Below are 21174 nucleotides of genomic sequence, written 5' to 3' on the forward strand. Positions count from 1 at the left end.
GAACTGCAGAAACACAGAAATGGTTCTGGTTCATTTAGTGATTCTTCTCTGTAGTATCAGTTGCAGAGGTTTGCAACAGTGCTGCCCACAAGCAGCCAATCCATCACCTCTGACACATGAAGTCACCGGGTACTTGTTTTCATCTGCCACTGAAGAGAATCACTCATATAACATGTATGAATTTAAAGTGTAACACAGTTTTCTTTCCAGAACCTAACCCAAAGAGTGGCTCCATATAATAAACATATTTGTCAAGCAAAACACAACTGCTTGTTAATATAAAGCTTGGCATTACACTTCATAAGTTAGATCAAACTGTCGGATGGATATGAATTTTAATGACCTATCTAATAATGTGGGAGATGAAGGAAGACAACACGGTGGACTACATGTTAAATTATGCTGGAAACTTGGTCAAATCAATGAAGCACTTGAAGCATACACACACAAAGCGTATCTTACTTGTGATGTGTCATTGTCGCTGTGTACTCCGTTCACTGACACGGACTGATTGAGAGTGGTCTGGTCCAGACTGGTTCTGTGTTACAGAGGGAAAAGAAAGCATGTTAAAGTGTGTTTTTGCTTTACACAAACACTGTTGTGCTCTACCCTATCTTCTCTTTGGTGTACCTGGCTGCAGAATCATGTGGTTGACTTTCTGTCTCAGACTGTGGCACTTCTACTGGTGGAGGAGTAGGAGGTCGCCTCGCTCTCTCCTCTTCCTCCCGCCTCCTCTGAATTTCTTGCTCTTCAAGCTAAACAGTGGAAAACCATTAGTCATTTTTCAGTGTAATACCCAGGGAGTCAAGTTTCTATTGTCTAAATTATAGATGATGCAGAATGTATTTACCAGTGTACTCCAGAACAAGCCAAATCTGTCTACTTACTGTAGTGAGCTTCTCCAGCTGCACGAAGCGCTCTTCCCAAGCCGTGGCGAGTTTCTCAAAGGCTTCATGGCGCTTAATTAGGCTCTCTACTTCATCCACATTTGAGCCCAACTCTGCTGCACGCACCAGAGGTTCTTGTCCAGCCAACCACGACTCTGCCACATAAGCATCACGTCCGAACTGCAACACCTCCAGCACTGAGATGAAGATGACCAAAGGCCACAATATAGAGAGAAAAACAAAGAAAACACAGAGAGGATGAGAAAAAAAAGAATTATAATTCAATGTACAATGCTGCAGTTGCATAAAGAGACCTTTAAACCGGAGTTACCGGTTTGCATATTATCTACCATCTCTTGCGTGTAGCAACTTGCCTACAACACCATGCACTTTTGCCACGGCTCTGTTAGCCTAAATGCACCCGTGTGCAGTCCAAAAATGTGAAGCATGCATACCAATTTGTAAATGGTCCATCTTGTCTTGCCATTTTTTGTTGATCTTATCTCTTTTTTCCTGGAGTTGAGTCAGTTTTTCTCGGATCTGTAAATAGGTGAACAGGTTCTTAGAAGACTGAGCACTTTAAGTAGATATCAGTTCTTGAGTCAACATGTTTATTTGTTTTTGTAAACATGCACTGTTCTTTCTCAAGACAACCGTAAATGTGACCCACTGCAAAATACCTCATCAGATGCATAGTGGTTTTTGTTGATCAAAGTATTTCCCATCTCAATACAAGCAGTGAAGCTGTCTGTCCTAGCATCAATCTCTGATCTGATGTCTTGATGATTGGCAATTACCAACCCTGCAGAAGATACATCCCTATAAAAAAAAAAACAAACCCCACAGGAGATAGGAGAGGCAGGTTAATATATGAATAAACAAGTTATTTTTGAAGTTATTTTATAGTAAGTGGAAATTTAAGCAAAGAATGACATTTACCTTGGGCTGTCATGTGCATCAATCTGCAGGTTCACACCATCCATCCAGAGCATGAGGTCTCGCACCATGTTGAAGAAGCGGAATTTCTCCACGGTGTCCAGCAGGAGGAGCCTGCGAGCCTCGCCAGCCTCGAGCAGGCCCTCCCAGGCAGAAGTCACAGCATGTTCGCTTCTGTGAATGTCATCCGCTTTCTCACCAGCGTAGGCCTTCTGCAGACGTGCAGCATCGTCCTGCACTTGATTCACCTAGGAGTTCAAAGGAGCAGAGGGATATTTGGTCTCGTATTCACATATTAGTTTCGCCATCTAAAATGAGATCACTGTTAGCAAGCGATAACTGACCTGTCCGCTGAGGGCCTGGATGTCATGTTCAAAAGCGGTGTGCTGTCTGTGCAGATGCTGGACAGTGTTAAGGTCACGGCCAAGTTCAGAAGGCAGTGCTTCCCTCTTCTCCTTAACACGTCCAAGCACCTCCATGGCATCTTGATGGAAGCGGTGCAGCTCATAAGAGGCTGCCAACATTTGCGTGCGTGTGTCAATCAGCTCCAGCAGGTCAGCCCAGGCCTCGTTTAAACCGTCTTTCCATTCAGCAACACTGGCATTCTCAGGATGACCCGACTCAATCAGATCATCTGCCAGTGCATTTACACCATCCACACGCTCTTGGCCGATAGTGCTAGTGTCACGAGCAAACTCCCGGAACTTGTCCCTCAGCATCTGTACAACAAAAAGGAAAAAAACAGGGCAAAAGTGAGCAACATAATTAATTCAGCTAAATCTCTTTGAGCTTTCATGTCTCCAAAGTATGCTACTGAGAGGGAAAAAAAACTCACTGTGACATGTTCATAGTCCTGTCCTAGTTCATGGGAGCCAGCAACCACCTCTCTCTCTGCAATCCACTGTTCCAGGTCATCCACCTCCCGCTTCAGCTGGGTCAGCCTCAGCCTCTCCTGAAGCCGTCCCCGACGCTCCTCAGCAAGGTCCTTCAGACCTGCGTACAGCTTGTCAACTTGGGCTTGTCGTAAGGTGATTCTTTCGCTGTTTAATTGAAAATGAGAGAGATGCAGTTATGGGTGTCCTGTTATATTTATAGAAGGTGAAGTGCCACATCTGAAAATGTTCACAACGTCTTGTGCTCTCACCTCTCTGGGTGTTCATTGTTGACCATGAGACGACTGCTGTTGGCCAATTGGTGGATGGTTTGGGCGTAGTCTTCAAGCGCCTGCTCAAGAATCTGGTGCTTCTTGACCATCACTAGAGCACTTTGCTCATCCTGAGAGAAAAAGAGAAATTATCAACTTTCTTCAAGCACAAGATGTAGGGGGAAAAAGCAATTAAAAAAAAGCAATTCAACCTCACTTTACACAAGCTTACCTTGGCTTTTTCTTCCGACATCATGTGCAACTCTTGCTCTCCCATCCAGGCCTCTGCCTCCGCAGCATCGGCATAGAACTGCTGGGCACGATTAGCCTCTATTAGACGGTCATGGCGCTTGTCTGTCTCAGCGATCAACTGGTCCCAAAGGCTCTGCAGTTCAACTAGGCGATCCTCCAGAACAGACTGGCGTTCACCATCTACCTGGGTCTGAGTCTTGCCTCGTCTGTGGATGTCATCGATGCGAGGCTGATGGCCTTGGATCTCCTTCTGCAAAGTCTGATTCACAACCAAAGACAATATTCAACTTTCTTAGTTGGCTAACATTTCCTACTCTTCAAAATCTCTCTAAACTCAGTCCAAGTGTCTGTTTAAAGTATTTAGATTCTTGCATGTCAAAGTTTGGAACTTGATTAGCCAGATTGGAACTTGATTACCCATAAAATTATGTCTTATCTCTATGACGGTGGTCAGTGTGTTCAATAAAAACATAAAAATACATCTATCTTTGTATTGTAAATTTATTCAGGCTGTTCTCGACTGTGACTGTGACTTAGATGAAAATGAGACCACATTTTATGAGTAATCAATACCACGAAAACCTTTGCCCTTTTTTAAGCTACTTACAATGTAACACCTAAAAATAATACTGATAATTTGTAACTTTGTTACGATATATGGAAAAAGCTGTAACTACCTGGTTCTTCTTGATTAGCAGCTGTACAGTGGGCAAGTCTTTTCCATGGTCTGTGGAGGTTGCTAGCGGCATCCTTTCTGTCACCCACAGCTGAGAGGCAAACATTGATTATTAATTATCTGACTATCAGGATATATTTTGTCAGAAACTGTTTATTTCATTGATGGAATCATTAAGGTTATCCCACTCACAATTTCATCCTCCAGGTCTCTGTTGAACTGATGTGCTTCTTTGGAAGCGAGCAGCTGCTGTCTCCTGAGGTTGAGTGGGTCCTGGAGGCTGGCAAAGCTATCAGTGACACGCCTTTGCTGACCATCTATCTCAGCCAGTCCAGCATCTTCCTGGGATAGAGCCAGAGCCTGAGACTTCAGGGCCTGCACCTCCTTCTCTCTGACCTCCATTTGATGCTCCAGCATCTACACAGAGACAGCACAAACATTAAAGAAACAAAGGTATAACATTTAGCTCCACTAAGCAAACATGGCTACTTGCACCACATTCATTTGATTATATGTAATATTGAACATTTTTAAAAAGTGACACTTTTTTCGCCCCTTTTAAAAATGTATTTGTAAGACTAATTTTGACAGTGCTTTTCTGCACCATGTAGTGTACCTGGTGCTTCTTGAGGAGGATGTTCACGCTGGTCAGATCTTTTCCATAGTCATCACTTTGCAGCTGACCTTCAAGGTTTTTCAGCCAAACATCTAGAGCGGAGCAGCTCTGTGTGAAGAGCTCTGCTCTGTTAGCATCAAATAAGCACTGAGCCTTCGTGCGAGTTGTGCTTTCCAGCTCCTCCCACTGACGCTGCAGGTCCTCCAGGGTCTGCTGGACAACAGGTTTCAGCTCAGGCTTCTCAGCAACCAGTGCCTGACCCTCCTGTTACAGATGAGACACAATAACAAACTTGAACGTTATTAAATGTCCTATTTGGTTAAAGTTTTTCTAAAGTAAAGGTAAATAAAGGAATTAAATTATAATGATATGGATGTTATGATTATATATTTACTGATTAAACTGGCCACACCTTATCAATTTTGTCGAGCCAGTCTTTGTTGGAGGCCAGCTCTGCCATGAATGCCTGGTGTTTCTGCCACTTGCTGTGAAGATTTCTAGCCTCATCATAAGACATGTCCTGAGCCGTCAGCATCTTCTCATTTATCCACAAGGTGAGCTATGGAAAAGACAACAGCATAATGGAAGTTTCAGTTTCAAAGTAAATTTCAAGATGCAATAGTTTGCACTAGTACTCAACTAAGCCATATTCTTACCTCTTGTCCATCTTGGAGGAAGTGCTGAAGTTCCCGGTTATCCTTAAGCTTGGTCAGCAGCTCATTTGCAGCCTCTTTATTCTTAAGATGTCTGGAGAAAATAAACGGGAAAAAATGTTTAGCCTTCAAACATCTAATTAAAAATGTCATAATAAAAAGTTATATAAATAGCAGTTTTTCTCCCTTCTTTTACTCTAACCTTTCCTGGATTGAATCAACTTTTTCCTGGATCTTATCAGAGTTTGCATTAGAGTCATTAATGAGGCGCCTTCCAGCTTCCACCACACCAGTTATTTTCTCTTCACTGGCCTCTGTGGTGGTGAGGAAATCCTCATGCTTCTTAATGGCCTCCTCTGCTGCCTGAAGACTGGTGGGCATCTCTGTGTGGGACAGCACGTACTCCTACGCAGAGATGGACACAAAAGGAATGTTAAACATCGTTTCATATGCAGTTTTCATTGGCAATTATCTAATTCCAGTGATTTGTCCTTTTTTTAGGTCTTTTTTCCAAGTTTATTTATTTATACAACAGAGTAAGACATTTAAAAACGTGTGAACTGGTAAAGAAGAATTTTTCATAGAATATCAGATCCATTTTCTCTGAAACGTGCAGTTATTTGCTTTGCACCAATAAGGCAAAAAGTTGTTATTTCATTGTCGAAGAGTATTTTCCTAACCTGGCTGTTAAGGAATGCCTCTGCCTGCTTTGCATCTCTCAGGAAAGTCTGGAAATCGAAGGCTTGGGCCAACAGGCTGTGCCGATTCTCCCACATGCGCCGCAACTCATGCCAGCCAGTGTCCAATGCCTGGAGCCTCTGGGCCAAAAACATGTGCTGGGCATCTGTCTGACCTTGGGTGACCTCCTCACCAACCGCACGCATCTTTTCATAGTCCTCCTTATAGTTATCCACCTCGTTCTTGATGCTCTCATGCTGGGCTAGCAAACTCTCAGCCTCAGGCAGAGAAGTGGGAATGTCCTCTGAGGCCACGGCTGTCTGGGTGCGGGACAGCCAGGACTGGAAGTCATCCAAATCCCTGAGGAAACCCTGTAGCTTGCTAGCTTCTCCCAGTGACTCTTCCCGTCGCTTCATGGTGGCGTTCAATTCCTCCCACACCTCTTGAATCTCTGCCAAGCGTCCTTGGATCTCTCCTGCTTGATCTGGATGTTCTTTGGCCAACTTTTCTGCCTCATTTCTCAAGTCATCTAATTTTCCCTGAAAAGATAAAGAAAGTATTTAAATTGCATATATTATAATAAAATACCTCATCACAAAACCCTAAATAATACTATATTGATTTTGCCTTGTTTCACTGGTGTTCTGGTCTCATCCTCCACCCATTACATTTACACCTCCCATACCTGGATAGCCTCAAGGTCCCTCTCCATGCCAGTGAGTTTGCGTTGTAGTGCCATCACTCCCGCCAAGTCATTGCCAAGACTCTGAGTAGATTCAATAACTTTGGTCTTTTCCTTCATCCAAGTCTGGATCTCATTACACTCGAGGTGATAGTTCTGGATGTTGAGAGCCGACTCAAGATCTTGTTTCTTTTGTCCAGCCAGTTGCTGAAACTCCTTCCATCTAGAGACAACACAGGCCAGGCTTAAAATGCTACCTGCATGCCTTTAAATAATACACATTCCTGAGCAGAAATAGGGTTACAATAATTCATAAATGTAGCTCTGACCTGTTGTTTAGTTGGTCTGTTGTCTGGTGGATTTGGTCTTTGTTACAGCTGTCTGAGTTCAGCAGCTGCTCTGCCACTTGGTTCACATCAGTGACACGGGTTCCTAGGTTGTTCATCTCAGGTTCCAGTGTCTCAAATCTATATCCATAAATGAAACACCATGATTAATTCACTCATTCTATCTAATATAGACATTTCTATACATTATAGTAGATTTAAAAACACTGACTGTATACTTTTAAGATTAGAGCTTAGATTAATATAATGTACAATTTTCATCTTTGCTTTATGCCATCAACATTCCCACGTTCACATGTATTTGATTTTTTTGTTTCTGTCATTTCAGAATGTGAGGGAAGGCATTCTAACCTTCCCTCACCCACAGACTCACCTTTGCTGTACGACCTCCAAGTCCTCCAGCTTTGTAGGGATCTCCATGCTATCTAACCACTGTTCCTTTTCCTCCACCCAGAGCTGACAGGCACCAGCTTCACTGAACATGCGGTAGAGGGCCAGGGCACCTTCCAGAGCCTGGCGTCGAGCTGCTGACAGGGTCTCCAGTTCTTCATAACGTTGTTCAATAGCAGGCAGACGACCATCTACCTACAGTCAGCAATAAGCAGTAATTTAGTACTACAAACAGCATGCAATCATTGAAGAAGTATGAAAAAGAAAGCACACGTACTTCAGGGTAATGTACATAGGCCTGTGGCAGTGCTTGGACCTGCTCGTGCAGGGAGTCGATTAGGGGGTGGTGACTCTGGATCTCCTCTTCTATCTCCCTCTGCTTGCGAGCTAGAGTTTGGGTAGAGAACTCATCGTGGCCCACCTCCTGACTGGATACCTGTCTAAGTGTCTCCATGATCCATGCCTCCATGTCATTGGCATCCGTCTGAAACTGATGCAGGGCCACGGCTTCCTTAAGGCTCTGCTCTCTTTGCTTAGTTGTCTGAGAAACATCGAGAATAAGAACATTATGAGTAAAAATGCAATATTTGAAGAAAGCACCTTAGAATTGATAATGAACATTTACCTCCTCCAGATGGGCCCACTGTGCACGGATGTCTTGAATCCTCTCAGTTACTTCGGAAGCTCCAAAATGCCCTTCTTTAACCAAATCTTCTCCAGCAGCAATGCTGTTACTCAGGGGGCCATACCGGGCTGCCATCTCATCCCTGAAAGCCTCATGTTTACTGAGTAGGTGAAGGGCAGAAGTAAGGTCACGGCCACAGTCTCCACTAGCCAGGATCTGTTCCTGCTCTCGGATCCAGGCTGCCTCCTCTCCGAGATCCCACAGGAACTGCCACAGACGCCGTGAGTCCTCTAGGCGCTCTCTGCGATTCGCAGCAAGCTGACCAAGTTCTTCATAGGCTTGACCCAGCAGCTCGACCTTCTCACTAACTAGTCCAGGCTCACAAGGTTTATAGGCTTGCAATTAAAAAAGGCAGGAATACACAGAATTTAGATAATGTGCACAAAGGGTCAGACTAAAATGCAGACTCTGTACACAAAACGTGCAAGACCATTTTTGAAGACTTACCCTGCTCATGGGAAGTGAAGCGGTTTGCAGCTCCTTGCACTGCCTTGATCCTCTCTGCCTGAGCAGAAATATCAGCCTCTACCAGATTGTGCTTTTGCAGTAGGTCTAACACATCATGCAAATGTTTTCCGCTGTCCTGAGACTGCAGACGACCCTGAAAACAGAAAGCACAGTCCAGTAGGATATTTCCCAGTTTTATCTTGTGAAAATCGACATTTAACTAAATATATATTCAATAAATAATGATTCTATTTCAACTTGCCACAACATAAATGTCATTTTTAAATAAAAAACGCTAATAAATCTTTAGTGCTTGGCGACTTCTCAGATATTGGGTTACAAAGTACTGAGGAAAACTTACAGTCACCAAAGTTAGGCTGCAAGAGAATCCATACATACACATCACTCAGAGCTATAGACAAGTCACATCCAAGTAGCTGAGATTTTATACTACCCCATTCTATTGGTTACTTATAATATCCCTATAGGGTCAGGTCAGCCCAAAATTATATCTATAAATTTTATCTCTTGCCTTCAGTGTCATTTATCCATTTAAATCTGCAAAACCTTTGAGTAATTTCATTTTAGAATTACTTCACGTTTTACCAACCACAATCTCTCTGGAGAAGAAAGCATCCGTTTATCAGAGATAAGAGGATGAGGCTAGTGACAGCATGACAGAATCTAAGCAGCTGGGCTGTAACGTTAGCTAGCTGCACATATGTAGCCAGTAAAAGGAAACTGGTTCCTACATGAATCTGCTATTCCCATTTCTACTGCCATTCATGGAAGTCAGGTTTTAGTCTGTTTGGATTATACAGTATAAATTACATAGCATAAATGATACTTCACACTCTTAAGCTATTTAAACCAAACAAGGGGTCTGATATATTGGCAAATATTGTGTCAGTGGCAATCAGGCATTACTGGCACTTCCATTGGCCAATCAAAATGTCAGCACATTTAAGATAACTCTTTATTGTCATTGCACAGTCATACTTAGTACAATAGTACAACGAAGTTGGAAAACACAGAAGAAAGGCGTGTACTTCTAGTCACTGGAGTCTACCTCAGTCGACCTCAGTAAAGCCAGCAAAGAAAGGTAACACCAGTCAGGCTAGGGCTACACAAAGCTAATTACTGCTATAAAGTGCTGACACTAAAGCTGTCAGGGACATACGTGAAACACAATTATGTTAATTGAGGATTAGCAAACTCATTTTTGCTAATTAAAACCTCAAGAGAATGCAGGAATCAAAGCAGTAATTCAACACAAAGCGCAGTCAAATTTATGTAAGCTTCTGTTTCTTTGTGGTAGCTTTACCTTCTCATCTGCCATCCAGTCCATGATGTAACGCATCTCCTGAAACAGCCTCTGTAGGTCACGGTGGGCATTCAGACGCTCTCTGCGTGCAGCCAGAAGCTCTTTCAAGTATTCCCAGAGTCGAAGCACATTATCCCTTCGTGCGAGTATGCGCCGCACATCATGATATCCCTCTGCCTCCAGCTCTTTGGCGACAGCCTCCACTGCGGCCACACGCTCCCAGTATGCCCCGATGTCTGTCTCAATTGCCTCGTGCTTACGGGTGGCAGCTTCCACTGCTCCCAGGTCAGTTCCAAAATTATCCTAATAACAGAGAAAAAAAAGCCCATGATTGTAAATCTATTTACTGCATTCAAATCAGGAATTCAAATTTTGTTTGTGCTTTTTAATTTTACCTGAGACACCAGTCTCTGGTTCTCACTCAGCCATGTCTCCCGCATAGCGGCTTTCCTGTCAAAGCGAGCAGCGAGCATCTCCAGTTTCTCCTGGCGAATCAACTCATTTCTCAGTGCCAGCTCACGTTCATGTTCTGCCTTTTCCAGTCGTTCCCATGCCTGCCATGCAAATATAACGCAGGAAGCCTGTATCATCCAGAATCTACGAAACGATCATTGAATTTGAAAGCTGTACTTGCCTTTTCTAGAACAAGCCATACCTTATTGATGTCAGAAATGAGTTTTCCCTCTCTTGGCATGTAAACCTTCTGATTGTTTGCTCTCATTTTGCTTTGGATAGTAAAAAGAAGAACCTCCAAGTTTCCTTTCTCTGTAAATCTGAGGAGATCACACACTGATAGTTAACATACTGCATAGCGTCACCATTTTGGATTATAATTGCTTAACAAGCACTGACTCATTCACTTAACCCAGCTGACACTCACTTGGGAGGTTTCTCCACAGTCCTGTAGGAGTTAAAAGCTTGGAGCTGGTTCTGTACAGCACTCAGAGAGTTAGCCAGCTGCCGATCATTGAGTGTCACTATGGTCTGCTCGATCCACTGCAGCAGCTCAGAGGCCAGGGTCTCATACTTCTCTATCAGCTGGTCGGCCTCAATAGCATAGTCAAGCACCTGAAGTGCAGAGAAATGTATTATTTGAACTGGGGACATAAACTCAGTGTACATGTACTCACTTTCACTCACATAAATGTATACACACAAAACTAACCTTGCCAATTCTTTTGCCCTCCACTGCCAGGGCTTTCATCTTGGAGAAGTAATGATAGTAAGTTGCCACATAGGTAATTATAGACTTTTCATCAGGCTGATCCACATTGACATCTTGAAAAAAATAATAATAATATGGTTAATATGAATATTTACATGGTATTTATATTATATATACTATAATATTTACATCAAAATACTCTGAATAAAGTGTGGGAAAGTGTTTACATCTTTAATCATGCTTTTTGTTATGTCACTATAGCTGACTTGCTACAGTGATGCAGTGTTGCCTAATCTAAAATTAATTGCAGTAATCCTCTATAGCCAAACTCTCGCCAATCTGTTTCAGGCAACAGCTTAGTGCCTTAGCGGACAGATCAGGCCATCAATGTGACTTACAAGAGTGCTTTTGTTGTTGTTGAGGCTTTAAACACTCACCTTCTGGGTCCAGCAGCTTGGTAAGCCCCAGTTCCTTCTCAGCCACATTGAAAGCATTTTGGAGATTGTAGTGAGCGTTGGACCTCTTCAGGTTGTCAAACTCAATCAGGTCGGGTCTGCAGAGGATTGGAAACAATTGTGACTTTAATGAGAAGGGATTACAGAAGAGAGCAAGGTGCAAGCAAATAAGAATATCGGCTGACTTATTGCAACTTGTTGTAGTACAGAAGAAAATATTTTCAATCCAGGGTGCATAAAATGGTAAATGGTAAATGGCCTGTATTTATATAGCGCTTTACTTAGTCCCTATGGAGCCCAAAGCGCTCTACACTACATTCAGTCATCCACCCATTCACACACACACACATTCACACACTGGTGATGGCAAGCTACATTGTAGCAACAGCTGCCCTGGGGCGCACTGACAGAGGCAAGGCTGCCGGACACTGGCACCACCGGGCCCTCTGACCACCACCAGTAGGCAACGGGTGAAGTGTCTTGCCCAAGGACACAACAACCGAGACTGTCGGAGCCGGGGCTCGAACCGGCAACCTTCTGATTACAAGACGAACTGCCAATGTTCCTCTAGAACTGGTTAAAGTCATCTGCATGAAAAAAGGCCTCTGATCATGGATAAAAATCACACCTGCAAACTAATGCCTGAATGATGCTTTCATTTACAGTTGCTAAGGTTGGTGGTAGAAAAGTATGAAAGTGGTTCAGGTGAGTGTATTTTATTAAAACCTATAGGATATTATAGCATGAATGCATTCACAAAAAATAAAATGGGGATAAAAAGGACTAAGCATAATGTAATTTCTTGCATGATAATGTAAACAACAGACAGCTCAGTGGTTTGCGTAACTATCCTACGGCTCACTAACTGCTCTGAAAGCAATGTTGGCTTTCATCTATCAAGTATCACCCTTATCACCCTCACAGTATGCAGTCATTGTAAGGAACAATAAACTCTCCTCTGTTTGAGTCATATGTGTTTAGGCTACACCTTTGGCTCCTATTTTACAGCTCCATTTAAATGTTAGCTATTCATGACAGAGTTACCAGCAGAGTGTGCAACTGGGGTATCAAGTATGGCTCTTAATAGAAAATAAGTGGGTTATAATTTCTGTGATCTAGGTCATCTTACTCCCTATTTATTTTCATCCTTTCAGGCATACTGCAGACTGTAGAATGGGAGGAGCAAGTGGAGACCTAAATAGAAAAGGGGATAAAAACACCCCAGAGATGGGAAATGGTTCTGCGACAGGTGCTCCTCATTACGAAGGGAATGAAAATCATTAAAATACAAGACTCCCTTTTGATTTGGAGGATGACTAAGTTATCTAAAAACCTCACAGTAAGAAACAAAAACTGCAATTACACTGAATAAGTAAATGCATAAAAAGGGCTGCTTTTACTGTAGCTGGTATCAGTGATGTGAAATACATGAAGAAGTCAATGACCTGTGTTTGTGCACGATGGCATTGAACGCTAGACCATCTCTCCAACTGGTAGTGAAGTTGTGGATGTTGACATTTGGGTATCTGAAAAGGGCAGATAAGAATTCATTAATCATTAGCTCAACAAAGAAAGATTCAACCCTTAAGCAACAACGTGAACAACATAAGTATAAAATGAAAAAACTGAACATTAATCATCTGTTTCTCTTTTACTCCTCCTTTCTTACCCAGCAGTTTTCATTTGGCACCAAAGCAGCAGGGCATCTTTAGCTGATTTCTTCTCCTTGTTGTCCTCAGTTTCCACACTGATGTCTTGAATCTGTAAGTATGGTATACATTCAGTCAGGTCAGAGCTTCAATAATAACTGACCTTCAAATGTTATTGCAGTAGTGGAGTGTATAACATTTAAGGAAGTCAAGTACCAACAGTAAGTTCATAACTAAAATAATGGCATAAAGAATTACTTTGTAAAATTATGTTAACTTTTAATAATTCAGTTTTTCTGGGCATGGCTAAATCCAGAGACCTGACATCCCAAAGCCCAAGTTCAGCAACAAGGTGACTGAGGTGAGAGGGAAAATCTGTAGAGCTCATCACGGCTACTTTATATATTACCTGGAAGCGAAGGATGATGGTCCAGATGAGACCCAGGGTGAGACGGTGATTCCCATCCACAATGTCATGTGAGCCCATATTTTCCAGATGGACTTTTTGCTCCTTAAGAAACTGTAGGGCTTTGTCAACATTTTCAAGGCAGTGGATACGCATGCGGCCCTTAGTAGGTTTTGGCTAGGGGAAGCAGCAGAAAAAACACAATTTGACATAGGTTGACATTGTGTGAAGAAAACAGGGGTTGGCAGGAATTCAAAAAGAGAAAAACAAGTAGAAGCAAAAGAACTAAATCACATAATTTAAAAAACAAAAAACAAAAAACAAAAAAACAAGAAATGAAGCACATGATTTCTCCTTCCTCCCGACTTGTGAGGGTCATCTTGAGGGTATGGGTCAGGATTGGGACACAAAGCAGTAGTTCCTCTGTGATACTAACCAGCTGTTCTCCTGAGAGCACTTCCAGAAGGCGGATTAGCATGCGCCCATCCCGTAGGTCGGTGTACAAGTCACCAATGCGACAGGTTACTCGGCCTAAGTGAGAATTTACCCATTTGGTAAATGTTTTCTTCTGTACTGCTTCACGCTCATCTGCAAAAGTTAAAAAAAAGAGAGGAGGGTTAAAGCCTTTACACATTACAACAACATAAACTTGACTTCGAACTGTCTTCAGTGCCGTTACTCTTTAGGAAATGCATATTTACAGTAAAAAAAAAACAACAAAAAAAACAAAACAAATGTCTACAGTTTTGATCACATCTGAGCTCAGCCAGGAGACAGTAAGTCATAAGGACTTAAGCCCTTGCCCTGTGCAGTTCATTTCACAGACAAGCTATGCCATTAAGTCTTTAGAATCACTAGTGACAGCTTAGTGAGAGGTGCTCCCCCCACAGATCACAGTTTACTGATAGCTCTGCTAATGTGTGCATTGCTAATTACTCTGAAGACGTCAGTTTAGAAACAAGACTGTGCAAAACCAAGCATGAAGGTAATGGCATTTAGTGAGTACTTTTTATTGTTCCTTTGAAAGAGCAGGACTGAAAAAAGGAATCACAATAAATTAAGCTGTAACAGCAGCTGAGACATATGGACCGGGGGAGTAAGAAGCTAATCCTGCTCCACCACCTAACAAGGTGACCTCATTTCTAGGATACAAGGTCTCCCTGCCTTTTCAAAACACTATTCTAGCACTGTACTTACTGCACTGCACCTAATGCAAGAACAACTTAAAATTAGACATAAAACAGGGCAGAAGTGCAACTCAAATCTAATGAGTCAAATTTAAGAAATTCTCCATTGCAATCTTGCGCCCTCTCGCTAGTGAGGTCAATCAATTTGTTTATAAGTTAGTAGTGTATTAAAAAAATTCACAAAGGCCTTTCATGTGCTGCTGTTCAGGAGCACTGTTTGTTTAAGAGACTGTATTAGTTGCTGCATACGCTGAATTTGCATTTTGAAAACATCAACACTTGTTCATTTGTCAAAACTCCCCAAACAGGAGGTAAGGCCTGTCAATGCAAACTACTTTATTGCTCCAATGAAACATTATGCAAAGCTGAGACTTCCCACTCAAAGACCTGTCCAATACCTAGTCAGTTCATGCAGGAGTGAGAGGCTGCAGTCAATAAGCTTAACAGTCATATTAAAAGTGATCCGTGAGATTAGAGGTCAGCATCCCTATGGTAACTTTAGTGGACTAAAAAAATATATAAATACATATTAAGCTGACTTCATAACCATTTGTTTGCACGACGTTGACTGAAATTGACCGAATTACAATAAAAGAAAGTAGTGGAAGGATTACTGAGTCACTTCGGGGTTTAGCTATTTGTATTTCTGATTATTAGATGGATGCTAAGCTACTCTGGAATCAGTGAACAATCTAAGATGAACAAGCAGCAGTAACCAAAGACTGCTGTTGCGTAATCAACTTGCATTAACGGTCAACTCAAAAAGCAGAACATTTTGAAATCTCATGCACGTCTCCTTGGGTGGAACATCAAATCAGTGGTATAATTATTTCAGACTGAAGGTGCTTCATCCACATTGCAGACAGCGCTCTTTGTTTCTAGTAATGTTGCGCGCACAGCAAACTCCAAGTAATCTGTAATTAATTGTCCATTTATAAGTATTTTCATAAGTATAATTTTTTTATTAAGCACGACCTCTAGCAACCAGGTCCATGTGGTGTTTGTTAATATTATATTAACATGGTATCAAGGATGTATATAAATCCCATGAGCCTCCGACTCGCCAGACTGCCAACTACAGAAGGACAAACTTGTCGAGTCTCATTTTGCCCAGTGAGACTCATGTTACAATGTCTTTCTAGCCGTTTCACAACCTTGAAATGAAATCTCAAGGACTGATCACATTGCCAAAAAAACATCACCAAGAAGTATTTTTTATGAGCTTTGCTCAGTGGTGAAAATGAAATGTGGATTACCCCCTCCTTCACTCACATTTCTCTTAAGGGCACCATGTGCCAAAGTGAACTGTCCAGCAATAACAACACTAGAGAGGCTAGAGAAGACTCTGCATTAGCCTTATGGCATATGGACTGCATGCTCAACCTAGTGAGCTAAACCGCCACTCCAGTTTTTATACATTTTTAATTAACTGATTAACGTATTTATGTTTTGAATTCATTTACTTAGCCAGGAGTTTTTACTGAACCATCAAGTCTACTGAGTGTCTCAACGAACATTTCCAAATAACAACAAGCACTTATCATGTCAGAATTTCACACAAAACCACAAGGGAAGATGAAAGGAAGTTAAATTTACATAGAACTATAAAGTGTTATTTACTGATAATGTTACACCCTGTTTGGTGGGGCAGCAATTACCAGGAACATGCGCATTAGAGTCACTAGAGCTCCAAATAAATAAACCAATGAGTTATTACTCAAAATTATAACACTGAAATCTTGGTACAGATTGCCATCTGACTGTGTTCACTGGACGCACAAAAAACATTTCAGTTAACAGATACAAAGATACATATAAGAAGTCAGCAGAAATTAAATAACAAATCAACACACTGAATGTTATCGCAAAACCAAACCAAATAGTTTGTAAAGCTACTACCACTAGAACTCTAGTAGTACTAGGTCAGAGTAATACTAGTAAAGGAATAGTACTCTATTGATCAGGCCATTGTCTTAGAGTGGATAAACAGAACTCACTCTTATGTTAAAGATATGACACATGAGTACATTTAAAGGTTACAAAATTTACAAAACCTAATTCAAAGCAACTCTGAGAGTAATACTTAACTATATGTGCAGACACCTGGCATTGTTTATTACATGGTTAATACCATTCTTAGACTAGCCAGAACTACGGAGAGAATGAATTCTTCCAGACACACAGATCCTTAAAGAATACATGCAACCAGAGACTGAGACCACCTACGAACATGACGGTGAACAAAAACATACAGCCAGCACAACAAGTCTCCGATTTTCCCTGAGTTGCCCAGCCAGAGCCGAAACAAAGTCAACACAACACTCATATTACACCTATGGAGAGAAAAGAAAATGCTTCCCATCCAAAGTAATAAAAGGTCTTTACTTTTGTAATTTAGAGATTTAAGTTTTAGATTTTTAAAAACCCCAAACCCCCAAAACAAACAAACATGTTTACAATTAATGATACTATAAAACCAAATGAATGATAGAATGAAGAATCTAATTCAGTTTAAATAAGAGGTGAAATGTTTGCTTTTTTTTTAAACTTGTTAAATTTTTAATAACAGAGTTATACAAACAAAGTCAAAAAAGCAGGTTGTAGAAAGAAATGTTAACTCAAAACAGCTGACAGGGCTGGCTGCAGCCATGGCCTACAGGCATATATGGTGAATAGCTGGAACTCAGGCTACCATTTCAGCTATCAGCCCGATAGTCCGGAGGATAGGTGTGTTTTTACCAGTTTTACTGGAACTTAGGAGATACGCTGACAAACAATTAATAGCATTGTCATCAAGCAGCTACTCAGTCAAAGAGCTTTAGTATAGGATAGTTCTCTAGATGTTGCCACGGGATGGGCTAGTAGTGGATTGTGGTTTGGCCTTTGGTTCTTACACCTTTTAATAATAGACTATAACAAAGCCTCCTTTATTTGTTTCCCCATATTTCTCGTGTCTAACACTGACAGATTATTCAGTTATTAAAGGATTGCTAATCAGTATGAAGCTGTTTAATGAGCCAGAAAATAAGGACTTCTGTTGCACAGGAACGCTGTGGAAGTGACTACATTCCTCTTAAGGCTTGGTCATGTTGTGACATAGCACCCAGCAATGAGGAGGAGGCAGTGGGTTGGTGGGCAGGGGTCCTAAAAAAACAAAAATGCTGGTACCTCGCTTGTGCTACACTCCTAATAACAATGCTGCAGAACAAGAAAACCAGACAGACAAACACAGACATCAGTGTCTGACGTGTTTGCTCATTCAAAGCAGGCAAACACAAACCTGTCATCAGAGGTGGATATGGTAGATAAGTGCAAAACTACTGCAGCTGTTGCTTTTGCGAGTGCACAGCATGACACGTCAACTGTAATGTTAGTTCGTTCACATCTAATTGAGAATTTACATTTTACTAACCTGCTTAGCTTCCACAACAGGAAGTCTGGTGGTGCACTATGTATTTTGAGTGTGAACACTGATGCATGGAGGTGACAAAAGATAAAGAAAGCTCAAACTGTGCTCTACTTATAGAGTCAAATGTCTCACGTCATGTGAAACACCTTCAGGGTGTTAGAGAATTACACAACAGATAATATGAAAGAAGAGTGAGAAAACTGGGGCTTTAGAAGCCAAGTCTGATAATTACTAGTTTGTCTTGCATTGTCTTAGCTCTCTTTTTCAAATAAAAACACTAAAATAACTTCGGAAACTTCACAGTTTAAAATAATTGCTCTCACACTACTATTCATTGTGATAACACCATTTGATCTACTTGTGTTTACATACCTGTAATTAGCACTAAGTAGACAGATAGTGCTCTGAATGTTATACAAATCCTAGCATACACCCCATGTCAAATGAGGATTCAATCTACTACTATATTATTTATTTTTTAATTCAAAAACATATTAAACTGGATACCCTACCACTAAATGACTTCACGGCACATGTGTCTGACATAAGAGTAAAATGTACCCGTATTTAGGTATCACTAAAACAAACATTATAAATGTAGATTTAAGATCCTGACTATCATGAATTTCTTGCTCACTCTTTTGGAGTCTCTTTGTGCAAGCTAGAAAAACAAGTAATTAAAATTCTAAATGTCATGTTTTTCCTCTATTGTTTACTAATAACAGATCAAAACCTGTGGTTAAAGTCATCGCTAAATGTTTCAAAGGCACATTTGGGCATGTCCAGCCACTTTGAACATGTTCGTGTCTGGTAGTAAGCTTTAAGTATATGTCAGAGTGAGGGAGGTGAGGGCCTGTCTCAGCCAGTGCCCTCTTTACAATTGAAGGTTCGGGGGTTTAGCTCGCTGCTGCTTTTCTATTTTACTGTCAAATGAACTTGGGCACTGTTGATAACGATGATTATCTGCAGGTAATCTGAACCAATATGCCGCCAGACTTAATCCTGTCTGTGTGGCTCATAGTGCCTGGGATCATGTTTGGTGATAACATGGAGACAGATACAACACTAACACTGACTTAGTGGCCCAAGGCTCAGAAGGATAACCATAAAGACAACAGTCTTTATCAGCAGTGGCAGTTTATGGGGTCATATAAAGTTTAGACATCATTTGCAGGAAGTTATTGTTTGTTTTTTTTTTTTTTTTTTTTTTTTATGTGCCAGCGTATAATGTGCTTTTTTAATTCAGTGGTCACTGGTGCATCAACGTGTAATAAATAATGATCACAGAAAAAAAAAAAAAAAAATCACATGACTGTGTACATTAAAATATGTTTTTTTCACTTGCTGTGACCCCGCAGTGTGCAGTGTAACTGAGACAGAATCCTGTTTGGCTGGAAATTTCACACTCACACACACTGTGTTCAGTTTGAAAAAAAAAAAAAAAAAAAAAAAGGACTGTCCTTTCAAAAACAGGATAACCCATATTTGCTGCAGCACAGCATGTGATCATCATGATGGTTGCCATCTTGGCCTGTCAAAAAAGCATTCACACAGCAAAATGTACAAAACATTTAAAATAACCCTGAAATAACAGGCAATAAATCAACTGAACAAAATCCGTAATCATCACTTTTTGATTTAGACTTTGAGATTATTATCCACTGCTGACAATGTCACTGATAAAATTAATTTCCTTTACAAGCCCACGTCAAGGTCAGAATTGTTTGTGTGTGTTACTGTATACACAACAGAGACTGGAACAGGACTCAATGCCAGCACTGTTTCTGACCCTTAAATCATGCCCCCGTCACTCATCAAATCTTGTCTGTTTGTACTGTACATCACGAAGACAAAGCATTAGTGAGGGGGCGCAGAGGGCAACTTCTAATTATCCTTTAAAAAGGTCAATTTGCTTTGTTTCCTATGAATTCTGCATCCATGCACTGCGTCGGATGACAGTGCATTCTAGACTCCCAGTGGCATCACTTTTGCACGCTGGACAAGGAGCGACTCCATCCATAAATAACTTTCCACAGTAAGCACTTCAGATAAAAGCAAAAAATGCACACTGCAGATTTTCTTCACCTTTTCTAAGCAGGATCACCCACTGTCAAACACACTGGGCCACTGTGTTGCGATTTCTTTACTTACTCATAAATTCAGGCCCCTTTTCTTTGGAACCAGCTCCCAGTTTGGATTCAGGACACAGACACTCTCCCTACTTTTAAGATTAGGCTTAAAACCTTTCCTTTTTTGACAAAATATTTAGTTAGGACTGGATCAGGGGATCCCGAAGCCTCCCTTAGTTATGCTGCAATAGGCATAGGCTACTGGGGGCTTCCCATAATGCACTGAGCATTTTTCTTCTGAACTCACCTTTTTGCACTTGCTATGTGTTTGCACACCACTCTGCATTTAATCATTAGTTATTCGTAACCTCTTTTCCACAGTGTGTCCTGTCTTTCTCCCCTCACCCTCAAACTAGCTGTGACAGATGGCTGCCCCTCCCTGAGCCTGGTTATGCTAGAGGTTCCTTCCTGTTGAAAGAGTTTTTCCTTGACACTGTCGCCAAGTGCTTGTTCATAGGGGGTTGTGTGATTGTTGGGTTTAACTCTATTACTGTAGGGTCTTTACCTTATAGTATAAAGCACTTTGAAGCGACTGTGTTTTGTGATCTACAAATAAAACTGAATTGAAAACTGTATATGTAGAGTAAATGAAAAATCAACACTAAACTACATCAGGATTGTTCGGTATGTATAAATACATATTACTACAATATGCATACATTTATTTATGGATGCATGTCAAGTTTTATACTTGATATCTGTCTTTATAACATACTGCATATTTAAGTAATTCTGCATGAATGTATAACATGGCAGCTTATCAGGAGAGCAGGGTGGTTAGCACTGTTGTCCCACCTTCTATGTGGAGTTTACATGTTCTCCCTGTGCCTGTGTGAGTTGCTGATGTTAGGTTAATTAGTGATTCTAAGCTGCCTGCAGGTGTGAATGTGAGAGTGATTGGTTGTCTGTGTTTTGGCCTTGTGATAGACTGGCGACCTGCCCAGGATATACCTGGCCTCTAACCAAATGACACCTGGGATACTTTTTGGTTCCATCACAACCCTGAACTGGATAAGCAGTTAGGAAAAATAAATGGATGGATGGATGGATAACTTTG

The 21174-nt window shown here is 41.2% G+C and overlaps 1 protein-coding gene across 4 annotated transcripts in view; it reads right to left on the minus strand.

Annotated features, from left to right (window-relative positions):
• Positions 1-21174, minus strand: part of LOC116336180 (spectrin beta chain, non-erythrocytic 1) — a 49721-nt gene that overhangs the window by 5512 nt on the left and 23035 nt on the right. For all 4 annotated transcript variants that reach the window (XM_031759971.2, XM_031759973.2, XM_039618023.1 and 1 more), the window contains 33 exons: positions 13829-13980; positions 13396-13569; positions 13007-13098; positions 12783-12863; positions 11320-11435; positions 10883-10995; positions 10598-10785; positions 10373-10490; positions 10113-10271; positions 9718-10020; positions 8394-8547; positions 7887-8281; positions 7539-7802; positions 7245-7456; positions 6854-6991; positions 6528-6747; positions 5845-6381; positions 5367-5569; positions 5168-5258; positions 4924-5070; positions 4512-4775; positions 4088-4312; positions 3897-3986; positions 3200-3478; positions 2968-3098; positions 2659-2863; positions 2168-2542; positions 1827-2071; positions 1568-1706; positions 1343-1427; positions 888-1084; positions 631-755; positions 463-538 (listed from right to left, as the gene is read on the minus strand). In XM_031759971.2, the coding sequence (XP_031615831.1) occupies positions 463-538; positions 631-755; positions 888-1084; positions 1343-1427; positions 1568-1706; positions 1827-2071; positions 2168-2542; positions 2659-2863; positions 2968-3098; positions 3200-3478; positions 3897-3986; positions 4088-4312; positions 4512-4775; positions 4924-5070; positions 5168-5258; positions 5367-5569; positions 5845-6381; positions 6528-6747; positions 6854-6991; positions 7245-7456; positions 7539-7802; positions 7887-8281; positions 8394-8547; positions 9718-10020; positions 10113-10271; positions 10373-10490; positions 10598-10785; positions 10883-10995; positions 11320-11435; positions 12783-12863; positions 13007-13098; positions 13396-13569; positions 13829-13980 (6293 nt within the window). The remainder of the gene's footprint in view (positions 1-462; positions 539-630; positions 756-887; positions 1085-1342; positions 1428-1567; positions 1707-1826; positions 2072-2167; positions 2543-2658; positions 2864-2967; positions 3099-3199; positions 3479-3896; positions 3987-4087; positions 4313-4511; positions 4776-4923; positions 5071-5167; positions 5259-5366; positions 5570-5844; positions 6382-6527; positions 6748-6853; positions 6992-7244; positions 7457-7538; positions 7803-7886; positions 8282-8393; positions 8548-9717; positions 10021-10112; positions 10272-10372; positions 10491-10597; positions 10786-10882; positions 10996-11319; positions 11436-12782; positions 12864-13006; positions 13099-13395; positions 13570-13828; positions 13981-21174) is intronic.

Source organism: Oreochromis aureus, linkage group 10 (assembly GCF_013358895.1).
Source record: "Oreochromis aureus strain Israel breed Guangdong linkage group 10, ZZ_aureus, whole genome shotgun sequence".
NCBI lineage: Eukaryota > Metazoa > Chordata > Actinopteri > Cichliformes > Cichlidae > Oreochromis > Oreochromis aureus.